Here is a 24,203-nt window from a genome sequence, read left to right on the forward strand (position 1 = left end):
GGTGAGTGAGTTCTTCTCTACTTTTTAACTGATGTTTCAGGTACAAGTCAACCTCACGGTCTGCCAAACGTTCAAGTGAGCCCTCCACGGGTGGAAATTCACGAGGGTGAGACTTTACGGTTGTACTGCAGGGCCGTTGGCAGTCCCACCCCTGCCCTCACATGGAAGAAGAGAGGTGGTTCACTGCCGCCACAGGTGAGAAACAGATTCCTCCTGTTGTCATTTATCCTATTACTCAATTACGATTTTTAGGGTTGTGACATTGGTCATATTTTGCCTTGTTTTTTCCTTCCTTTGAGTTTTTCTTTCTGTTTCATCCTGTGTCTTGGTGTTTGTTCAGGCAATTCCTTCTCACGGTTTCCATCAGTTTAAAAGCAACAGTCTCGATGTGTTACAGAGACGTATTGAGGAGCTACAGGTCTGTCCATCTGTCTGATGTCTGTCTCACGCGTCCCATCCCACCTGTCTCGCTTCACTCACCCTCACCAAAATCTGTGAACTAACTGCATGATCATTTATTTATTCATGTGACATCCATTAGATTTTTAGCAAAGAAATAATCATTACAGATTACTTCTGTTAGAACAAACAGATCTTAGTATGCACAGTTAACTGAATGTGGTGGTTATAGTTCTCGAGGCGTACAGCATATGCAGTGTGGTACAAAAGTCGACATTGATTTCAAAATTCAAAGTCTGAACCTGGAAATAAACACATTGTGATGTAAAATGAAAACAAGTGGTCCTGTCATTAAAGCAAAGACAGGACAAACCAAATAGCGAAATTTACAATTAAACTTTTCACTCAAATTGTTATCCTGATTAAAAATGTATTCAAATTGGAAAAATTGCTAAATAAAAAGCCAAACAGAAGCAATATCTCAATCGGACCCATTCCTTTGAACCTCACTGTACATGCTTTTGCACCGTTAGATTTGGGTTATTCGAGATATGAGACATGGATGACCTGTCCAATGCCGCTGGAGGGCTTTGGTGTCTTGCGTACCTTGTGTCTTTGTGGGCTGGTTTGTTCTGCCTAAGAGCATTGCTGCATTGTGTCAGCTTTTCCCAGGGTGTGCTCAGGTCTTCCGTGCGGCCATGCAGAAATTCTGTGTGCTCTAGCAAATGGGCCGCTTTGAAAATTTGTGAATGGTTTCAGACACTCATTCAACCAAGCCTGCCCCATCCCAGCTCTACTGCTGCCACGCTTCACTAGATCAGAGTTAAGCGGCTTTGCTCCTGGATATAAAACATCACCCCCTCCCCTCTGAATACAGTTATGTAGTTTACAGATGTAACTTAGAGTTTTAGAGATTCTTTGCCATTAGCTATAAACATATACATTCATGAATCTGAATCATCTATCCAACGTTATTTTGCAATGCTAAAGTAAGCTATTTTCTGTGAATATGCAAGACTTCTGAGATAACTAGAAGAAAAAGAGCCCAATCTTCTGGTTCTGTGTATAAGTTTTCATTTTGCGAGCTCTTTATAATGACATATATTTCGGATGACAGCCGAAATGTTTCACACTCGCTCTTACATTAAAAATAAGGTGGATAAATCCTTATAAAACTGAGAAAATGTTAATATGTTTACTTTTTAAGGTTGATTTGCTGTTCTGGATAAGTATGTAGATGTTGTGTAGCCGCTAGCTGCTTTAACCGTCCACTGTTACTATGTGTCTCGTTTTGTGAAATAATCAGCCTCACCAACGCCATTAATCAATTACAGGTAATGGCAGTTTAATCATCTGCTCATATAGACCTGTAGCACCATAAATGTAACACCCATAATTAATAACAATGTTATGAGGCGTGAAAAATTACACCGTGCCTTAACCAGATGCGCCAAGCTTCAACCAATTTACATTACATTTTTCCAGGCGTTTGCCGTTTCTGTGGTGTCGTGCCGGGTAGCCCTGCCCACGATGGAACCTCATTGGATACAAATAGTTCTCTCCAACTGGAAAAAGTAGACCAATCCGAGGATATTTGGAATGCTCATTTCAAAATACTACGATTTGGGACACACTAATTCTAATTTCGAATACTATTTAGGATGGATAGTATGCGAATTGGGACGCAGCATGACAGTGTATCCAAGTTAAATGGCTTTTTGAACAAGAAAAAATGTAGGGCAGGACTTGATTTTGTCCATTGGGAATTGATTTGATCATTGTGGTTTGCTATTGCTGTGGTCTCATGTGAGCTTGTCCCACCTTTGTGCCGAAAAACACATCATCAGAGAAGAGGGAGGGGAAACTATTTTGATTAAAGATTACGAGGGCACATGCATTTTAAGAAAAGTAATGATGAGCACGTATAAATCATTAAAATTTTAATAAATACTGCAATATTCCATGAAAAAAAAAAAGAATTGATTTCATGGTCACTTTAATTAATCATCAGACATGGAAGATGTGAGACTGATTGTGGAAGTTTAGAATCGGATATTATACACTGTAAATGGTAAAACTAATTGTTAAAAATAAAACTGTTCCACGAAAAATATTGAATAGTGAATTATCACTGAAGTTTGTGTTTTGCTGTTGTCAGCTGCAGCGCGGTGCGAGTGCGAGAACATGAGAGAACTGTTCTGATTGGCTACTTTTGTGAGTGATTCTGTCTCGTCATGCCTTTTTTCATTTTTTCCCGCGTTCAGTTTGCCGCTAGTCTTGGTCTGGACACGGTGATAGCCTCATAACAAAAATCATGTAAATTACTAAAATGCTAAACAATGAAACTATTTTTTAAAAGTGTATTTGCAGGAAATATATGAATGTATTTAAACTGTATTATTTAGTGTAATGTGAGTCTTACCAAAGCAAGGTAAGTAATGAGTACAAAACTTGTCTTCTGTTGTTGATTTTGATGTTTATTCCGCTACCACTGCACTACAAACACACTTTGTTGATGTTCACATAATAAATCTTCTCAATGTTTTATATTTAGCACTTTTTACAATGTACATTATTTCAAAGCAACTTTGCACGGAAAAAAAATGTGCATTGCAGTAATAATTTCTAAAATGGTCCTGAAATATCCATATATGCATATCCTCCTCAGGCCCGTATGGAGCGCACTGACATCGGCACTCTCGTCGTACCCAATGTCAGGTCATCTGATGCAGGCACATATCTCTGTGTTGGAACCAACACTGTTGGTTCCTCAGAAGCTTATATTGAGGTCTTTGTTAAAAGAGGTGAGGCAAAGCATCAAACTAATTTTACACTAACGTTTTTTATAGGATATAATTTTAATATTGTCCTCTCTCATTGATCAGGTGAAATCATCCCCTCTGGAGGCACCATCCCACCCTCTGTTGCCAGCTCCTCTCGTGAGTCCTCTTCATTGATGACAAACAGGAGTGTGTCAATGTCCATCAAGAACTGCATTAATCAAAAGCTATTATTTAGGCAGAGGCTGTTCCATAATGTGTCGCCTTGACTCGCCTATCCTCGTATTTTGGTTTTCCGTGAATTGTGTCAAAAGATAACTTATTTTTCAAGCCTATTCTTCTCTTAATGTGTCCCAGTGACTGTCAGAAATTAATTTCATTTTTTTGTTTTACATATATGAGGGAATGTTATGCCAAATCAATTAACTCAAATTGCTTCACATTCTGAACCATTATAACTGTTACTTATAAAACCAAATCAACATTAAATTTGTAATTATCTGATATAATGCATAAGATATCATAACACAATACACAATCAGAGAGAAATAATTATAAGTAATTGGCCGTTGCCTGTTTTAGATTATACAGCTACTGTATGTATATTGATAGAGTTATTGTTGGGAGTGCTTTCTTTACATTCTGTATTTTTTAAGGCTGATTTGTGTTCATCAAATATGACTTTATTTGCTACAGAACTAATATGACAGGAAGAGGTCACTACTGAGGTCACTAACCCCCCCCCCCCCCCATATTGTGTGCAATATGTGCTCACTGTTTTTTGTGGTGTGATTTTGGAGTAGGCCTCCAGAGCCCCATTATCTCCATTGAGCCACATAGCGCAGCAGTGAAGCAGGGCGAGTCGGCGAGCTTCAGGTGCCGGGTTCACAGCGGAGCCCAGCCGGTGCGCTTGGAGTGGAAACCCACCAACAACCAGCCTCTTTCAGGTACACTGCTGCAATTCACTGTTATGTCATTGTAATTAAAAAGATGATACCTGAATATTAATGATTTTGCTTATGTTTTTTTTTTTGTTCTTTTTGTTCATTAGATAACGTGAAGCTTGGTCCCGACAATTCTGTCATGACCATTACCAATGCCCAGGCCAAAAACCAGGGCACCTATCGCTGTGTGGCCAGCAACTTGTTCGGAATGACTCACAGCTTTGTGTCGCTCATTGTGAGAGGTATAGCAACATTTAATGCAATTTTCAAAAGAAAAGATGGTAGGAGGGGCACTAGAGGTTTTTGGATTTCTGTTCAGATACTTTTGTTGCTCCATTCTCTTATACTTTTGTGTGATTTCATTCTTAGAATCTCCTAAGGCTGTAGTGACCCCTGCAGGACCAGTGCGAGTCAGGGTCGGCGATCCCATCAATCTCGAATGCCAGGCCGCTGGAGAGCCAAGACCCTCTGTGAGATGGCACAGATTGGACAACAACCGCAGGACGATGCTGAGCAGCCCTGTGCCTGCCGATACCAGTGCTGTCATGCAGGTTATGGGCTGTTTGTAGTCAAGCCGTTGTTGTTTACAGAATCATTTGCCTCTGTATGTTAATCAGAGAGTTTCATTCTATGTTCAGGTCTTAGTTGCACGGCCAGAAGACAGTGGCACATATGTGTGCATAGCACAGAATAACCAGGGCACGACTGAGACTCGTGTAGAGGTGTTTGTAGAAGGAGGGGCTCTGGTGCCAACTGTTCCCCGTGCCAGCGTCCGTGAGCCTTTGACAGTTGTGGTAGAAGGGTCAACTGCCACTCTTCATTGTGATGCCCATGGTAGGTGCAACCATAGGCAGCATTTGACAGTTAGGATGGTTAAAGGGATAGTTCACTTTGAAATTTATTTTTGGTATGTTTTAGCTTACCTCAAGGGCATCCAAGATGTAGGTGTCTTTTTTTCCGCAGTAGTTTCAATTTTGATATTTTTAGGTCAAACCGTTCTTGTCTGTCAGTCATATAATGCAGGTCTATGGTCACCGCCTCAAAGAGCATGCACAGAGAAGTCCAAATTAAAACAATTCCCCGTCGTCCAAATTAAACAATTCCCCATCGTAAGTACACATTGATAGCCTAAGACACGAAACGAGCGGTTTGTGTGAGAAAACGAACAGTATTTATATCGTTTTTACCTCTTATACACAGCCATGTCCGAGTGATCTGATCTGACGTGTGCGCAGACTGGTGCATAGATATATACACACTAGATGTCGCCTTGTCTACGGCAGTTCATTGGAACGAATGTCTTTAAGGCGACATCTAGTGTATATATCTATGCACCAGTCTGCGTACACGTCAGATCAGATCACTTCGACATGGCTGTGTATAAGCGGTAAAAACGATATAAATACTGTTCGTTTTCTCACACAAACCGCTCGTTTCGTGTCTTAGGCCATCAATGTGTACTTACGATGGGGAATTGTTTAATTTGGACGACGGGGAATTGTTTTAATTTGGACTCTGTGCTTGTGTTTTGAGATAATGACCATAGACCTGCATTATATGACTGACAGACAAGAACGGTTTGACCTAAAAATATCAAAATTGAAACTACTGCGGAAAAAAAGACACCTACATCTTGGATGCCCTTGAGGTAAGCTAAAACATACCAAAAATTAATTTCAAAGTGAACTATCCCTTTAAAACCCATAAATACATCTAAATTAAAGAGTGTGCCTTAAAGCTCTTGCATCTTACCTAAAGGATTCCCAAAGCCTACAATCACATGGTCTAAAGAACGGTCTTCTCTGCCTTGGAGACACAAGATAGTCGACAACAGCCTGGTCTTACCTAATGTGGGCCGTCAGGACTCTGGTCAATATGTCTGCAATGCCACTAACCACATGGGCACCAGTGAAGTCACCATCATGCTGGAAGTCGACAGTGAGCTTTATTCATTCATAGAGATGATCATTTGTTTTCCTTGTTCACCTGATGCACATATACAAACATTATTATTTTACACTTCAATATAATATTATGCTTTGTTTTCAAGTAAAAATATCCCTCAAAATCGTATACTGTATTTAGACTTAAGAGAATAAATATTGAAAATCATATATTATGCATGCAACAAATTGGAGACCATGTCAAACATTTAGATATTTATCATCACTTTTTTTGTTTGTTTGTTTGTCCTGTAGATAACGTAAAGATTAGTCCCGACAATTCTGTCATGATCATTACCAATGCCCAGGCCAAAAAACAGGGTACCAAGTCAAGTCAAGTCATTTTCATTTATATAGTGCTTTTAACAATGTAGATTGTTTCAAAGCAGCTATACAGAGATAAACGTATAATTTAAGGTAACAGAGATTGTTTTGGCTTTATTGCGGTTCTTTAATAGTTATTTTCCAGCTAAAGTTAGTTTTGATTGATTCGCTTCCGTCGCAAAGATCATTTGTTATTAAATTAGGGGCCGCCAAGACGACACCATTCTCTCTACACAGACTTTAAACGCGAACCGGTGATAAACGCTGATGGCGTTCACATGAGCATTAAGAATTGGTTCTAAAGTTATGTGCGTTTGAATATATGTGCGAAACAAAGTACTGGTCTTTCCTTATAAATTTTGATAAAGAATTTTATTTTATTTTATCACTTTGGGGTAGGTATGCGAATATAACAATTATATTCGAGTATTAATAATAAATAAATAATAATAAATAAATAAATAAAAACAATAAATTATATTCTCATTCAATATTTGGTCTTGTTTGCCAGAAAAACTAATCTAAACACATAAACACACATAATTGTACATAATTTTAACATTTCTTAAGATATTAATACTTTTACGATAATATATTTGGAATTAATTTATTTTAATTTTTAATGGGCAAACTTTTTTTTCCTGTTTTATGCATAAACCTTACCTCATGTGAGATTTAAACTTGATGCCAGTTGGGGAAACACACTAAAATCCTCAAAACATTTTTTTTTTTTTTTTATCTTTTAAGTACAGTACTTGCAATTTTTTTAGATAAACAAGTTCATTTATTTTGATTTATTTAGCTTTAGTTTAGATATTTATACTGGAATACATAACCTTTTTTTTCTTTTCTTACATTTTAGCTGCTGTCCAAATTCCTCAAACAAGTGTGAAGCATGTTTTCCTGTTCTTGTAAAGCTCTCTAACATGAGCCAGCTGTAATTATCCAACATTCTCTAACTGACATTTCTTTGGTCGGAGCAGCCCCACCCTATGCCACTTCCTTGCCCGATGACGTGTCAGTGCGAGTGGGTGAAGTAGTCCGACTGCAGTGCCTGGCCCATGGCACCCCACCCCTGCGTTATGAGTGGACTAAGGTCAACGGCAGCTTGCCTCCTACTGCTCAGCTGCAAGGAGGAGACCTCCAGATCAACCTGGCCAAGGAGAACGATGCTGGATCATACAAGTGTGTGGCCAGCAACAAAGTTGGCAAGAGTGAAGCGCTGGCCAAAGTCTCTGTCCGATGTGAGTGTTGTCATTTCAGTATCATGCATACATCATGCATTCTCTCAATCTCACAAAGTGATCATCAGATGAATTGTCACTGGCATTCAGCTTGACCTCTGACCCCTGTGTCCTGCAGCACCCTTGTCGGTGAAAGTGTCCCCACAGGTGGAAGTGAAGGCTCTGGGCAGTGCTGTGGAGTTTACCTGTGCTGCTAAAGGAGGGTCTCAGATTGAGATGGAGTGGCTGAAGGAGGGAGGAGTTCTTCCGCCAAATCATCACATTAAAGATGGAGTGCTCAGGTGACATTATCTGATATAAACATTGACTATCAAACATTTAAAAAGTTAGTTCACCCCAAAAGGAAAACGATGCCATAATTTACTCACTCTCAAACTATCCTAGGTGTATATGACTTTCTTCTTTCAGCCATACACAACCAGAGAAAAATTATCAGAGATATATGGTCTCTTCCAAGCTTTATAATGAGAGTGAACGGTACCCTAGATTTTGAAGTCCAAAAAGCACATCCATCCATTATAAAAGTGCTCCACACGGCTCCAGGGGGTTAATAAAGGCCTTCTGAAGCGAAACGATGAGTTTTTGTAAGAAAAATATCCATATTTATATTTTCATAAACTATAATCACTGGCTTCCGATAAGGGCCATACGCGAATTGAGTTCTGGCAGAACGGTGACCTCTGACCCGATGCATGAAGAGCCAGGATATTTTTTAATATAACTCTGATTGTGTTTGGCTGAAAGTCATAGACACCTAGGATGGCTTGAGGGTGAGTAAAATATGGGATTCATTTTTGTGCAAACTAACCCTTTAACATTAAAATTCAGATTAAAAAAACACCAGAATGGGAAACAAGGGTGCAGATGTAAAATAAAATAGGATATGATTCAGTAGTCTTCTTCAGTGTCATATGACCCTTCAGAAATAATTATAATTATATAAATATGCTGTTTTTATGCTCAAGAAACATATCTTATTGTTATGAATGTTGTGCTGCTGTATATGTTCGTGGAAACTGTGATAAAAAATAAATAAAATCAGGATTCTTTGATGAATAGAGAGTACAAAAGAACAGCATTTTTTTTTCATTAATTTTTACTGTATGTGTACTATAATAAATTGTTTAGCAATTATATATAAGTTCAACTGATTATGTCACATTGATGACATTGCTGAATAATTTTGTATTTAATTGTTGGTACAGTCAAGAAAGTCAAGATCTTTGAAATGAGACTTTAGAACTCTAACAAAATCTTAATTCCTTGCTATCTTTATGTTATGTTAAATAATATTAATAGGATAGAAGATATGATATGGGATATGGGATAGTTCTCACAATAAAATACATAATATTTGTGCCCCTAATGCTTTAAATGATTATGCTGTGTATCCTTTATTCATAATCTTTGTTCTTATTTGTGCAGAATCGAGAACCTTGAGCAAAGCAATGAGGGAATCTACACCTGCAGAGCTACAAGTCTGTTTGGACAGGCTCAGGACAGTGCTAAACTCACCATTCAAGGTCCCTTATGACATCCAAAATACAATATGTTTCCAAATCTTTGGTTAACTAGACTTTAAAAACCCGCTAACTGTGCTTTTTGTCTTCTCAGCTCTACCCAAAGTGAAGATCAACGTGCGCACGTCAGTACAGACGGTGATGGTGGGCAACTCCGTGGAGTTTGAGTGCCATGCGATCGGTGACCCCGAGCCCACAGTTCGCTGGAGTAAAGTGGGAGGCTCGCTTCCTGATCACGTGGAAATAAGGGGGAACATCCTGAGGATTGATCAAGTGACCGAATCGGATTCAGGACAGTACCGCTGCACTGCCACTAATAATGTTGGCTCAGAGCATTCCCATGTGGTCCTTAATATCCAGTGTGAGTACATTATTATATCCAGGATGTTTATGATGTTTCTTTTGCCATTGGTTTTAATTTGTATTGTGTAAAATATACATCAAGCTCAGGGTCTCCTACAAATGGAGTCTCATATTGCAGTGCACAGTATTAAAGGGAAATGCTTTGGGTGAAACTGAACCCTGAATCCTAAAACATGTGCACTTTGTAGCCTTGCCTCAGATTGCTGCACAGCCTGAGGCAAAGGAAGTGACAGTTGGCTCTGATGCGATCTTGCCCTGCATCGCATCCGGATACCCAGTCCCAACCATCATATGGTCAAAGGTAACCCTTATGTTTCATGGCTTAACTCAACCAAATTTTTTTACCCTAAACCCATATGTTCACTCAGCAGCATATTACAGTTGTCAGTCCTGTTTAGAGTTCTAAATATGGTTCAGAAAGTGATTCTTTGTCCTCATCTTACAGGTGGAGAATGAGTTACCCTCTAAGTGCAGACAGGATGGACATGTCCTGACAGTCCCTGGTGTCACACACTCAGATGCAGGAACGTATGTGTGTACAGCTGCTAATAAGCAGGGGAAAGTTGAGGCCTTCACCAGACTCAATGTTCATGGTTGGTTTATATATTATACAAGTCTGTTAGTATCCAGTGTAGGTCTTAAGTGGAAATACTGCTTGTCTGTAATTGTGGCTTTGTGATGGCAGCAATGATTTCACATGTATGGTTGGATAATAGACAAGTATAGGTTTGCTTACACATCTTCACAGGAATTGCACACCTGGTTAAGTGTCATTCAGCAGATATTTTATCTTATCTTTCGGAGTGCTTGCAGAGTGTCTTGTAGATTGAATATTTGGAAACATTCACAAGCAAGACAATGTTTTTCATGAGATATTTCTTCCATTGAAGATTTTCTGAAATGTTCTACTGCTTGTCTCTCTAACATTCGGTCTGTGTTCATGTGGTCTTTCAGAGAGAGTGATGCCCTACTTTACCCAGGAGCCTCTCTCGTACCTCACACTGCCCACCATCAAAAACTCCTACAAAGCATTCAGCATTAAAATGACCTTCAAGCCAGACAATGCTGATGGTAAGGTCCCTCAAAACTATTTTACTGCACCAAAGCTGTTTTAAATATACAGAGTTTTAATTTCGCTGTCATTATTTTAAAAAAACTATGTTTTTTATGTTGAAGTGTTGAAAATAGAAATAAAATAGAATAGAATTATATTATTTATTCACCTTCATGTTGTTCCAAACTTGTTCCATTACTTTGTTTCATCTTTGAGACAAAAAAATTTATATTTTGAAGATTCTTCCTGCTGGTCTTTTTCATAATGACTGTGGCTTATTGTATGCAAATCACCTGCTTAAAGATTCTTCAAAATGTCTAATTGTTTGTTCCACCGAAGAAAGGAAGTCATACAGGTTTGGAAAATCATGAGATTTTTTTTTTTTTTAAATAACTTTCTCTTTAAAGGTTATGAGCAGTGTTACATGTACTATATGAAGGGCACACTGTTTCTAAAATGTTTAGTCCTTGTATGTAAACTCAATTATTTTTTTTGTTCTTTACCCTCCTTCACCTCTCTTTGGTATGAAGGGCTCATTTTGTATGCCGGTGAGTCTGCTTGCTTGCCTGAGAGTGTCTGAGTGCTCATTCTGCAAGATTTAATAATGCCATGCAGCAATGCAGCTCAGCATACTCTCATTGGGCCCTTAGAATGGCCCTAATAAACATATGCAGGCATGACTATAGATATGATGTCCATCAAGGCACTTCTGCTTCTCATTGAGGTGGTTGCAGCATGATGCAGGAACGTTATCATGGACCGACTGAAGCTTTTACACCTTTTAGTGACACTTACAGTATACAGCATGTGTGCAAAGTTGGGGTTTTTGAAGTTTTAAAAAACCCGGAAAAATTAAATAAATCATTTTAGATTCTACAAGAGAATTTAGGTATCACAACACTCTAATGTACAGTTTTAAAAAATGGCATTTATTTTGAGATTTGTTAAAGATTACATTTAACAGTGTTATTGAATTAATCATTATTAATGTTTTTAAAGATAAACTTAAGTGAGCATTAAATGATGGCGAAGGTAATCTAAATGCGAAAATGAGCATGTACAATTAAATATACAATATCGACAGATACCAATAAATAGGGCTGCACGATTAATAGAAATACAACTGCATAGTGGGATTATCAAATTGCAAAGCCTGCAAATTAATTATGAGGGGGCACGGCCACCTCGGTCACTATAATAATAATAAATTATTATTTTATAGAAAATTTTGGCTTCTAAACAAGCACAGCATTTCATATTTTATTGCAAAATAAAATATCACAAAAATTGCTATTAGAGTTTTCCCCCAAATTGTGCTGCCCTATCAATAAAATATAAAATTGCTAATATCTGCCGATAACTAATATGGTAACAATATATTGTGCATCCCTACATGAAATAAAACTGAAGCTTATGTTTCAGCAAGCTCATCGATGGTTCTTTTGAATGCTGACTAATGCCCTCGATCTATACCAGTGGTTCTCAAAAGGTTTTGCTTTTGAAACTCAAGCAGTGATCCAGCACAGTACCAGTACCAATTTTTGGTTTGCAGCCTATCAGTTGAGAGCCACTGGTCCGTACTACCCCATGTGATGGAGACAGGGCAGAGTCATGGCATGTGCCCATGCATGTGGCTTGCGTTGGCAGTGATTGGCATTGTGAGATGCTGAACATGGCAGCAGCTTTTCCCTCAGCATGCTGCTTTACTTTCAGTTTAAAAAAGGGCTTTGTGCTTTGGCAAGCTCCATGGTTAGGTAGGGTGAATACCGCATTGGACTTATCTTTTCCTTTCATGTCCAGGTATGATCATTTATAATGGACAAAAGAAGACCACAGGAGCTGACTTCATATCTTTTGGGTTGGTGGGCGGCCGCCCTGAATTCAGGTGCATTACCTTTCAATATTATACCAATCTCAGAGAACATTTTGCTTCTAAAACTGGATATAACGTTGGCTTTTTGATGTGATGTTCCAAATGTGCATATTTTTCTTCCACAGGTTTGACGTGGGCTCTGGGATGGCAACTATTCGTAACCCTACTGCCATTAAACTGGGCGAGTTTCACACAGTGCAGCTCTATAGGAATCAGACTCAGGGCTCTCTTTTTGTGGATGGAGAAGCTCCTATAAATGGAACCTCACAGGTGCATATTCCTCTCTCCATATCCCTAATTAATATGCTGTTTTGTGGTGGTATCATGGCAGTTAAACAAATGGAAACATGTTGTGTGTCCGAGCAGGGAAAATTCAAGGGCCTGGATCTGAATGAGGAGCTTTTTGTTGGCGGTTATCCAAATTATAGCATGCTTGCTAAAACTGCAGACCTCAAGACAGGGTTTGTTGGTGAGAAAACCCTTATGTTATTCTGTGCCATATGAATTTCATAGGAATGTATCAGTTGCAGCTTTCATATAAATAGCCTTCTTTCACTGAGTTTTTGTCTTTCTTTAAGGCTGTATCAAGCAGCTGATAATCCAAGGTGATGAGATCATTTTCAAGGACCTTGATAAAAATTCCACTGGAGTTTCGAATTGTCCCACATGCAAGGACCGCCCATGTCAGGTAATCTCCTATAAACAAAATTATTCTTTGAATCAGCATGCACAGTGACCCCAGTATTTGGTATTTGGACATCTGTGTAAGTCACACAAAAATATGTGAATTTTATGGCTGAAGAAACAAAATATCAAGTATCATGTGATGCTAGTCCTTAGGACTAATGTCACTTTTCTAGGTAGGCACAAACCACAGTGATTGAATGAATAAAGTCAAATACTTGTCATTTTTTTGTCTTATATGATTTTTCTCCAACTTTTTTGGGGCCAGTGTATGTTTTTTTGTGTTATTGACCTGTGAAAACCGATTACCTAAAGTAACGTGTGCGTTTCAGAATGGTGGAGTGTGTGCGGATTCTGTTGCCAGTCTCTACAAATGCAATTGCCAGAGAGGATTCACAGGGAGCAACTGCCAGCATCACTCCTCCTCGCACTGCCACACAGGTCAGAATTTTTAAAAGCAGGATCAGCATCACTCCTCCTTAGCTTCATAAGCTATGTTTCCATCTAAAGTTGCAAATTTAATTTGTGCGCAAAATTTGAATATCACATAAAACAACAGTGAATAAAGCATTGTTTCCATCCCATGTTCAAAAGAACAAAAATCGTCACTTCCTGAGAAATTGGCACAAAATATCTGTAAGTTGCTGCAATCCGCAGAGGAAGCCACTGATTAAGCTGCTAACTAAGCCACTTTATACACTAGAAATGAATTGTACCGCAGACAAAATGTAATAAACGCTGTCATGTTATCTTGCGTTCTGAGTGCTGGTGTTTGGGTACGCAATCGTGCGAGGCAGTCCTGGGAAGTAATTATACCCAACCATTTTAAAGACAGACTTTGACTCAGGCATTTCAGAATGACCAAATTAACATTTGAGATGGGGTGCAATGTCTTCTCGTCAGATAAAAATTGTCTGCCTAAATTGAGCACATACGTTTTTTTATGCATATTTTAATAATTTATGTGCATAATGTTGTGCATAATGTGATATCCAAAAATTGATGTTAACCGCAATAGAGGCCTGTGGACCAGATGCCACCTGCATTAACCGACCCAGTGGTTTGGGCTATGACTGCCGCTGTCACTTGGGAAAATCTGGAGTGAAGTGCATGGATGGTAAAGCTCAATATCATTCACATTTAAAGTTCCCTGAGCACCTTAAGGTCAACTGTGGTTCTCACTTACCCTCTTCTTAACAATCGCAGGTACTCTGGTAACGACACCATTGTTCGATGGAGACGTATCATACATCGCATATCCTCCTCTCACTAATATTCATAATGACCTCCGCATCGAGATGGAGTTTAAGCCCATGGATTTTGATGGGTTGATGTTCTTTAGTGGAGGCAAAAAGATGAAAGTGGAGGACTTTGTGACGTTATCTATGGTAGATGGACATGTCGAGTTCCGATATGAACTTGGTACAGGTGAGAGATCTGATAATCAAATCATGATATATTCTTTGCAAATTGTTGTTTATTATATATTTTCTTTCTTTCCAGTTCAAGCTAAATACATTTTCATTTCCGTGCTCTCAGGTCAAGCAGTTCTGCGCAGTCAAGAGCCCGTGTCTCTGGATCAATGGCATCGTGTGGTGGCCGAACGGCTCAATAAAGACGGCTCCTTGAAGGTGGACCATGCACGAGAGATCACAAGGTCGTCTCCAGGCAAGGCTCAAGGTCTTAATATCCACACACCCATGTATCTGGGAGGAGTGCCCAGCATGGACATCTTGCCCAAACCTGCAAATGTTAGCATGCTGTTTGATGGATGCATAGGAGAGGTGAGAATGTATTGCATTGAATTGTTGTTTACATTACAGCCCACAGTCGTGTTTGGAAATGAAATAGTTTCTTTTGGCTTTGTTTTTCTTTACAGGTCTTCATTAATGGAAAGAAGGTGGATCTCTCATACAGCTTCACTGAGAGCAGTGCCATCAGCCAGTGTGAAGATGGCAGCCCATGTGACCGCAGGCCTTGTCTACATGGAGGTACTTGTATGGCCAGTGCTGAGTACGAGTACCAGTGCCTCTGCCCTGAGGGACACGAGGGTGAGTTACTCAACCAACTTTCAAGTACAGAGGCTTTATATAATATAATATAATATAATATAATAATAGTGTGTGTATATGTATATATATATATATATATATATATATATATATATATTTAATGTATTTTTTATATATATTTTAAAGGGATCAGGGATGGATTTTAAAAATTATTTTAATGTTCCTTGAAATTTTCATATAATATTAATAAAGTTTTTTTGCACAAAAAAATGTGATGTGACACTGAAGACTGGAGTAATGATGCTGAAAATTCAGCTTTGCCAACACAGGAATAAATTACATTTTAAAATATATTCAAATAGAAAACAGTTATTTTAAATTGTAATAATATTTCAACAATTTTACAGTTTTTTTTTTTTGTTGTTGTATTTTTTAATCAAATAAAAGAGATGAGTATAAGAGACTTCTTTCAAAAACATAAAAAAATCTCACCAATCCCAAACTTTTGAATGGCAGTGTATATACTGTATATGTGGCTCCTTTAAGGTTTGTCAGCAAATTACCACTGTTGTGATTGGCGACCTCATGAATAGGAAAAAATATCAATGCCCACTCCCTATTGCATGTGAGTGTTTTGAAAAAATCCATATAAAACCATCCAGACAACGCATTATGAACTCATTTACTTACGGTTTGCGATGTCATAATACAGTTGGCTGCTAAAAACTAAAGTTTCTTTGCGAACTCTCCATTATACTGTGCCTCATTCCCAAAACAAAATGCTCTGAACAAACATAATCGTCCAGCGCGATCCGTGACACTGTTAAATCCAGGGATCCTTCTGAAGTCTGTACAGAGAAGCAAACGAGCCATTTAAACTGGATGCGTTTAAAACGAACGTTCTTTCACTCTTCCATTTGTCCTGTTGTCGACAGACTCAAGTGTGCATCTGTATACTGTATTCAGAGTAAACAGCGTCAGTGATTGTAATGGGTTCTATTTGCTTTTGACACGATGTGATGCAATGCTCACATCCAGTGTAGGCTAATGTCAGCCATTAAGCAACTGAATGCCAGTGGGCGGGGCCTATGGTGCGATGATGTATAACTATTTGTCGATGTCTCGCTCTGGAGGCAATTATATGAAAATGAATTTGCCCGTGTCACATCACATTATCAAAATAAGCTGTTTTTTGGACCTTGATTAAATGCTTTATTTATAATGAGCAGGACGTTTTAAGCTATGAAACTTGCGGGATGTTTTAATGGTTCAAAGGCTCTGAAAATCCTCATTATTCAATTTTATTTCAAAGAATGATTTAATCCAGATTTTATTCCTTTTTTCCCCCCAATATTTTGGTGTTCTTCAGGTGACCGTTGTGAAATAGTGAGGGACACCTGTCGAGATTCTTCTCAGTGCCAGAATGGTGGCAGCTGTGTGAATAACCACTGTGTGTGTTTGGCCGGCTACACAGGCCGACACTGTGAGAAAGGTCAGTTCACAACTGCTAGATGTTTAACACATTGTTTTGCAAAATGCATATTTTTGCATATGATCTTTGCCTTCCAATTAGCAACTTGCATTGCTGCAAATGTAGGTATATTGTTAACTTTTTGCATTTATTTTTACATTTTATTGTACATAATTGTAATGCAATCAACTTTATCATTAAGAACATATTATGAGGAGAATGGTGCTAGTTATTATATTTATCAATGTACGCTTTTATTTTACAAACCTTAGTCTTGGGCACAATAAAAGCGAATGTACATGTCCACTGTTATTGCCATGAAGAAAAAAAAGATTCATAGAACAGATGCAATTCAGCTGTGACCCAAATAGCTGTATGAGCAAAAAATATGATGTCAAAATGTTAGTTTTGGGAATTCACAAAAATTATTCGGGCCCAAGTCTCCCATACCAGTGTTATTTTAGTATTATTCATATAGTATTTATTCATATTCTCAATTATCTTTTATTTTATTTTATGGTTTTCATTCTAATCATTGTTTTAGTTTTAGCAATTTTGCTATGTGCTTTTGTAATTTATTAGTTTTTTAATATTTAGTAATTTAGTAACTTTTAGTAATTTTAGTAATTCAGCTTAAACGCATTTTATTTCACATATCTTATTTCAGCTTTTCTCAGTTAATGGAAATAATTTTACAGTTTTTGCTTTGGTTAACAATAACAACACTGTTCCATACAACTATTCTACATTACATTCTCCATGTCTTAATGTCATTTAAGATGAGATAAACATGCAGCTAACCAACGCCAATATATGTGCAATGTGACTCTAAATCGCTTTATTATTCTTACTGATATTCTTATTAGGTCTCTTTACACCCCGTTTGCCTCATTTGTCATTTAACAGAATTCACTTTCTCTGTGGGAGTAAAGACATTTCTCTGTAGTTTCATAGCATTCGACGGAAGCGCAGCTGTAAGTGATTCATCATAAGGCACCATAGGGAAATAATTGTCCGTTCTCCATAACGCACCGTATCGACATCAGTCAGGCTGCCGTACGTCATCCAGCAGTAGCGTGTTGGCCGGTGAAAGGCCACGTGTGAATGTATCTCACCCCTGCACTCTCATGGCTATATCCCACACACACAGGGCAGGAGTCCAGCTTCACCGAGGCGCTGTGGAATTTGGAGGGTAGTGGGGGAAATGGTACAGTATGACTGCAATCTGCCTGACACGCTCGTCACTAACCAGGGGCGAGCGTCCTCCTCAGGGCCTCCTCAGCCCATCTAACACCACCAATAAAACAACAACAACAACAACAAACGGCTACAATGGGGGGGAAACAAGCAATACAGGAAGTGAAGCATTTTAGGGGTCTGTTTACAGAGCTTTCATTAGGACCATCAGAAGCAAAGTCAAGCACCTTTCTGATAAATGTATTCATCTTGATTTAAATGCATTTTTTTATTATTATTCAGTGTTGTTGATTTAAATGCTTATTAAAATTATCCTAATAAAAGTAACTTAAAACAACCTTAAAACAAGGTTTTACAGATAATATCTTGAATTAAGTTTATTTTACAAGTTTTAAGCATAAATCTAAGCATAAACTATTTGTCAATGGGTAAAAAAAAATGTCTGAAGGGTTATGTGACACTGAAGACTGGGGTAATGGCTGCTGAAAATTATTTATTGTAAAAATTGTAATAATATTTCACTGTTCTACTGCGTTTACTGTATTTCTGATCAAATAAATGCAGTCTTGATGAGCATAAAAAACTTCTTACAAAAACATAGAAAAGTTCAAATTGTACTGACCCCAAACTTTTGTACAGTAGTGTATGTATAGTGATTTAAGGATGTAATTAATATCTAATAGGTGCTTGACTTTTCTGTTAGTGTTCAAAAGCAAGAAAATAGGAAAAATGTATAAAAGCTTACTGATACTGATGCCTTGTAAATAGATCCCTGAAATAATGTGATATCAAATTGAATGGTCTCATCTGCACTCTGCACTTAATCGGTTACTGTGTCCTCTGTGAAGTTTTAAATGTAATGTTGAGGGGGAATTCTGTGTCTTCGTTGTAAAATGTTTAGGGTACTTTTTGGTGCAGTTTTTGTGGGTAATGTTACAATTGTGACGGTTGCAACGGCGCAACATTTTCTTAAGGCAAACATATACATAGAATTCCCCTTTAGCATCTCCTGAGGCGTCTTGTCCGGTCAGTCGCTCGGCCTCTCGCTGCAGTTTCAATATGTCATCTCTTTCTCATTAAATCCTTGTTTCTCTTTGTTCGAAAACCAACAACCAACATCTTTTCCGCACTGGCACTTTCCCCTACAGCGGTGTCTGTAAACAAAATGTCCTCACACTGTGAACAAACACATGTTTTGGTTACTAACCACTGAATATCATTCTTTTAAACACTCGAGCTAACTAGACAGGTGAGTATACGTCCAGAAACATTGAGCATGAAGCACTTATTGATGAGCACTCAACTGCTCGAGGGTTATTACGTGGTTCGAGAGAATGCTTTTTGAGGAATGCTCAGTGTTGTTCTCAACTGTGAATGTTACTTCAACAGCAGTGTGTATTTGCATTCATCTTTATTTATCTCATGGAGATAAATTACATTTATGTTGGATTTTATCTGGGGTTTTTTATGAATTGCTCTTGATGCACATTTGTATTTTTCTCACAATGCAACAAGCCTGTTATTTGGGATCATGCATTTATAACTTATAAAGAAAAATATTAATTAATCAGATTTCAGATTTAAAGGTACAGTAAGCGATTTCTGAGATCAGACCGAGCACCACGACACACGTAGCCAATCCGCAGTAGGGGGCGTGTCCACTCATGATGGCTGAGAGACATTACAAAAGAGAAAAGGTCAGAGGAATATCACTGGGAAAAGGAGGGTTACGATCAGGCAAGAGCTTTAAGACCAGCGTTAATATTAGACAAGCTTTCCGGCGCTGGAGAGACCTACGTGGGAAGGCCTGAAAACAGATACAGAGGTTGCTTTGTTTCTGCTCCATACGTGAGTAACATTGGTTTTGCTATGTTTCACAGAACCGAGATATGCTGTTGTTGTAATGTTAGCTATATTAACAGGACAGGCTGGAGCTGGTGTACTGTTGGCAATTAACAGACAACTTTTGCTTGTATGTACTTTTGTATACTGTATGCTCATTTTTGTCCTTCCTTGTCAATCGTTTGTCATCTTTGCTTTTTCCCCCCGCTTTCAGCCACTCTTTAATTGCGTGTTCGTGCATTTCGGGGGTGAGCAATGAAGGGAGGGGGTGTGTATGTTTGGGTTGATTTCAAATATCGACAGTGTTTCTCAGAAATCGCTTACTGCACCTTTAATGTAGTCAGGGGTCAGTTCTGTTCATTGTCTGCTTATTCTGCTATTTGGTGAAGCTCCACATGGTGGTAGTATGATCCAGAGTGTTGGCACCTTTTTGCAATTTGAGATTTATTTTTTGGTTTCTCTTTTGCAGACTCTCCCATAGAATATTCTGCATATTTCCATAGTAATGGATATCTGGCCCTTCCAAAGCCCATGTTCCCACGAAGGTGAGGGCACTCCATATGTGAAACTAATAATAACTGTGTTCAATGTTCATTTTAACTGACTTAATTAGCCATTTAAATGAATGCTGTCAAGTTCAGCAGTTTTTACCATAGGAAACTTCGGTAACACTTTAGTTTAGGGTCCATTTCTAACTTATTAACTAGTTGCTTATTAGCAGGCATATTACTATGATATTGGCTGTTTGGTATTTATAAAACACATATTAATGCCTTATTCTCTATGACACAATACCTAAACTTAAAAACGACCTTATTAACTGTTCATAAGCAGTAATTAGGAGTTTATTGAGGCAAAGGTCGTAGTTAATAGTAAGAATTGGACCCTAAACTAAAGTGTGACCAAGACTACGTAGTTTTGAACCCGGAACATCCCTGAAAGGGTGGTTTTGTTTTGCTTAAGATGAGTATTTATTGTTTTTTTTATAATGCTGTCCAGCACTATTGACGGTTTGATTTGTTTCAGTGCTCCTGACTCTCCAGAGACCATTGAGTTAGAGATCAACACCGTGTCTGAAGACGGCCTCATCCTGTGGCAGGGAGTGGTATGTTTGTACACATGAGCCCCCTACTGGATCTTAGGACACATGCACTCAGGGTCCAAAATAAATAACATTTATTGGCCAAAAGTATTTTTTAGTGGCCATGAAATAGCATTTTATATATATATATAATATTACATTTTATAAAAAGGCACCCATTTTTACATAAAATTTTAGACCATGCATAGGCAGGGTCCAAATGTTAAATATTTAAATTTCATATTCAGCCTCATTTGACTAAAATGAGTTTGCTTGGAGCTGGTTTGGAATATGCTTTTGTCCCTCACCTCTAAAACACATTTGAATGGCTGCACTGCATGTTTGCCTGGCTAACTCACCTTCATCCTCCTCAGGAGCCTGCAGGCGCTCTAAGCCTCCGTACGAAGCATGCTAGTATAAAGGTATCCACTCTTCACAAGCAGTCAGACACACAAGCATGTCTGCATTAGCGTGGACGTATCATTATCTTTCACTCACAGCGCACTACTTGCTTGCACAGTTGCTCAAGAGCACAGTTATTCTAAAGATCTCAGTATTTGTTACATAACTTGGTTAATTACTGCCTGTTAACTGTGAATTCATTTGTAAATGACACACTCAGGCATTATGAATGAGTCAAAAATTTACTTCAGTTATTGTCTGCATGTGTTATGTGTGATTTCAAATTTGTTCATCTCATAATTAACCTTATGTTTGTCACCTGCTTTTCCACCTGTTCAGTCATATTAGTAATATGGCACTTTTAACAAGTAAGGTACAAAATAGGACCTGAAAGTTGTTTCACCTTCATGAGTTGTTGACTGTTAATCTCAAAACTGTGTTAATCCAGATTAGTTATTAATTAACCTTTTCCTGAAATGGATTGAATTTCAGCAAATTGTCATACATTTGATGTGTTTAAAATTAGCTAGGTTACCTTTCTTAAATGTCTTACTGTTCTCACAACAATAACAACAAACATTGAATTTGTGCTTTTAAAAAGTCATTGGACACCAAAGTGTACCATATGTGAGAGTGCCATTAAAGTTAATAATTTTCCAAACCTTGTACAGCATGTTATGGAAATTAAGATATTCTGATTTAATTTTTGACTGTACTTGTTATAATTTTACTATCACTAATCACTAATATTAAACATAAGAGAATCGTTATTTGTAGGGACATTTTCATCAGTATACACTACCATTCAAAAGTTTGGGAACAGATTTATAATGTTACAAAAGATTTCTATTTCGAATAAATTATGTTCTTTTGATCTTTCCAAAATGTATCAAGATTGCCACAAAAATATTTAGCAGTTTTAACTGTTTTCAAGATTGATAACAATTTTTAAAATATAAATTTGTTATATTAATATTAATTATACTATTAATTATAATATTATACTAAATCAGCATATTAGAATGATTTCTGAAGGATCATGTGAAAGACTGGCGTAATGATGCCGAAATTCAGCTTTGACATCACAGGATTTATAGTATATTTTAAAATATATTAAAATAGAAAACAGTTATTTATATTATAATAATATTTCATAATATTACCATCTTACTGTATTTTTATTAAATAATTGCAGCCTTGGTGAGCGTAAGCATAAGACTTTCAAAAACATTTTAAAAAATCGTATTGACCCCAAACTTTTGAACGGTTGTGTATATCGGTTTTATTAGTATTATTATTACAGTGGGATTAATGTTTTTAAATGAAATGTCTTGGTAGCTGTAGTATAGAAGTAATTCAGTTGCTGAAACAGATCCACACCCATTTATTTCTAACATGCAACATAGTGTCATTTTGGTCTGTGGTTTACATCCATATTCCTTCCCAATGACTCAGAGAGACTGACTTGAATATTTCACTGAAAATACTTTCTAGGAGCTAGGACATCAAGGAAAGGGGAAGGACTTTATAAGTATTGGTTTACAAAATGGACATCTTGCGTTTAGGTGAGTAAATGAGAACATTTGCACACTAACGAAACCACATGGGTTAATGGGTAGAGTCTAATATGATATGATGACAGTATAATTACCTGATGTTTGATCTAATAAAAAAGAAAACAAAAACACAAGATTTCAAGACTTTTGTTAATGGGGTTCTTAGCTGCTACAACTAAGTTTTAGTTGCTTACTTTTTAGCTGGTCATGATGTGCCCTTGTTTCTCTGATAGTTACCAGCTGGGCAGCGGAGAGGCTCAGATTCTCTCCAGAAAGCCTGTCAACGATGGACAGTGGCACATGATCACTGCAGTTCGGTAATGCTCCTTACCGCTCCAAACCATAATAGAACCTATAAAAGGTTATAAGAAAGATAATTGTGAGTGTTCTTTACGTGTCTTGAACAGAACGGGTAAGCAGGGCTACCTCCAGATCGATGGAGGATCTGTCCAACGTGGACAATCACAAGGCAAAAGCATCATGGTGAACACCAAAGGCAACATATACTTGGGTAAGGATAATATAACAATTGTATTTGTTTCCTTGTAGCCTGCTGAGCAGAGTAATGTGATGAAAATGTGTGCATTTATTTGTGTCTATTAAGGTCCACATAGTCAGCCATGTAGTCTGTAGAGTACACAGATGTAATTCTGAAAAAAAAAAAAAAAAACACAAAAATATATATATATTCTACAATAAATTATATAAATACACCACCATTTGGTAGTTTTTTTTAAAGAAATTAGCATTTTTATTCAGCAAGGTTGCATTAAATTGTTCAAACGTGAAAGTAAATATATTTATAATGTTACAAAAGATTTCCATTTCAAAATAAATGCTTTGTTCATCAAAGAATCCTGAAAAAAATCATGGTTTCCACAAAAATATTAAGCAGCAAACACTGTTTTCAATAGTAAGAATTGTTTCTTGAGGATGATTTCTGAAGGATCATGTGACACTGAAGACTGTAATGATGCTGAAAATTCAGCTTTGACATCACAGGAATACATTACATTTAAATATAAACCAGGTATTGTTGTAATTATAATAATATTTCACAATATTACTGTTTTTAATCAAATAAAAGACTTAAAAACATTTGAAAAAATCTCATTGTCTTTAAACTTTTAAACAGTACTGTACATATTTTTGTAGTTTGAAGGATAAAAATTATTAAAAATAAATAAAACTATGCTCTCTGTAGAAGACATTAGGATTTATTACAAAAATTAAGTCAAGACACTACACTAAAGGCAAATTTTTTATTTTTCAATCACAAATTAGCTTTCTACTTAAACATCCTGTTCAGCAAGGAAACACAAATATTGTCAAATTTTATATTTAATAAGTATTTATATGAGATTTCCGCTAAACATTCCAGGAACCGAAATTTGCAAACAGTTTCTCACCTATATTATGATATTACAGAATCTGTTTATATAATATTTACTTCCGGATTTATTCACACAACAACCATATACACAGTGTCTCAATTTCTATAATACTTTTGGGGC

At 37.3% G+C, this 24,203-nt stretch overlaps 1 protein-coding gene across 10 annotated transcripts in view; it reads left to right on the top strand.

The window, feature by feature from the left end:
• The window catches only part of hspg2 (heparan sulfate proteoglycan 2), a 106,473-nt gene that overhangs the window by 80,232 nt on the left and 2,038 nt on the right, over positions 1 to 24,203 (top strand). For 5 of the 10 annotated variants that reach the window (XM_082145372.1, XM_082145380.1, XM_082145375.1 and 2 more), the window contains 34 exons: positions 41 to 195; positions 341 to 418; positions 3,068 to 3,203; positions 3,285 to 3,338; positions 3,983 to 4,126; positions 4,231 to 4,365; positions 4,493 to 4,674; positions 4,762 to 4,957; positions 5,882 to 6,061; positions 7,374 to 7,634; positions 7,753 to 7,915; positions 9,060 to 9,157; positions 9,249 to 9,515; positions 9,706 to 9,818; positions 9,963 to 10,110; positions 10,472 to 10,588; positions 11,102 to 11,119; positions 12,372 to 12,456; positions 12,570 to 12,714; positions 12,811 to 12,913; positions 13,023 to 13,132; positions 13,461 to 13,569; positions 14,147 to 14,245; positions 14,335 to 14,556; positions 14,668 to 14,912; positions 15,008 to 15,179; positions 16,510 to 16,632; positions 17,762 to 17,818; positions 20,120 to 20,195; positions 20,677 to 20,755; positions 21,106 to 21,153; positions 22,628 to 22,698; positions 22,923 to 23,006; positions 23,097 to 23,200. In XM_082145372.1, coding sequence (XP_082001498.1) covers positions 41 to 195; positions 341 to 418; positions 3,068 to 3,203; positions 3,285 to 3,338; positions 3,983 to 4,126; positions 4,231 to 4,365; positions 4,493 to 4,674; positions 4,762 to 4,957; positions 5,882 to 6,061; positions 7,374 to 7,634; positions 7,753 to 7,915; positions 9,060 to 9,157; positions 9,249 to 9,515; positions 9,706 to 9,818; positions 9,963 to 10,110; positions 10,472 to 10,588; positions 11,102 to 11,119; positions 12,372 to 12,456; positions 12,570 to 12,714; positions 12,811 to 12,913; positions 13,023 to 13,132; positions 13,461 to 13,569; positions 14,147 to 14,245; positions 14,335 to 14,556; positions 14,668 to 14,912; positions 15,008 to 15,179; positions 16,510 to 16,632; positions 17,762 to 17,818; positions 20,120 to 20,195; positions 20,677 to 20,755; positions 21,106 to 21,153; positions 22,628 to 22,698; positions 22,923 to 23,006; positions 23,097 to 23,200 — 4,377 coding nt within the window. The remainder of the gene's footprint in view (positions 1 to 40; positions 196 to 340; positions 419 to 3,067; positions 3,204 to 3,284; positions 3,339 to 3,982; positions 4,127 to 4,230; positions 4,366 to 4,492; positions 4,675 to 4,761; positions 4,958 to 5,881; positions 6,062 to 7,373; positions 7,635 to 7,752; positions 7,916 to 9,059; positions 9,158 to 9,248; positions 9,516 to 9,705; positions 9,819 to 9,962; positions 10,111 to 10,471; positions 10,589 to 11,101; positions 11,120 to 12,371; positions 12,457 to 12,569; positions 12,715 to 12,810; positions 12,914 to 13,022; positions 13,133 to 13,460; positions 13,570 to 14,146; positions 14,246 to 14,334; positions 14,557 to 14,667; positions 14,913 to 15,007; positions 15,180 to 16,509; positions 16,633 to 17,761; positions 17,819 to 20,119; positions 20,196 to 20,676; positions 20,756 to 21,105; positions 21,154 to 22,627; positions 22,699 to 22,922; positions 23,007 to 23,096; positions 23,201 to 24,203) is intronic. The other 5 variants (XM_082145378.1, XM_082145373.1, XM_082145379.1 and 2 more) reach the window with 4 other exon arrangements.

Source organism: Leuciscus leuciscus (genome assembly GCF_965113295.1).
Source record: "Leuciscus leuciscus genome assembly, chromosome: 18".
In the NCBI taxonomy this organism is placed as follows: Eukaryota; Metazoa; Chordata; class Actinopteri; order Cypriniformes; family Leuciscidae; genus Leuciscus; species Leuciscus leuciscus.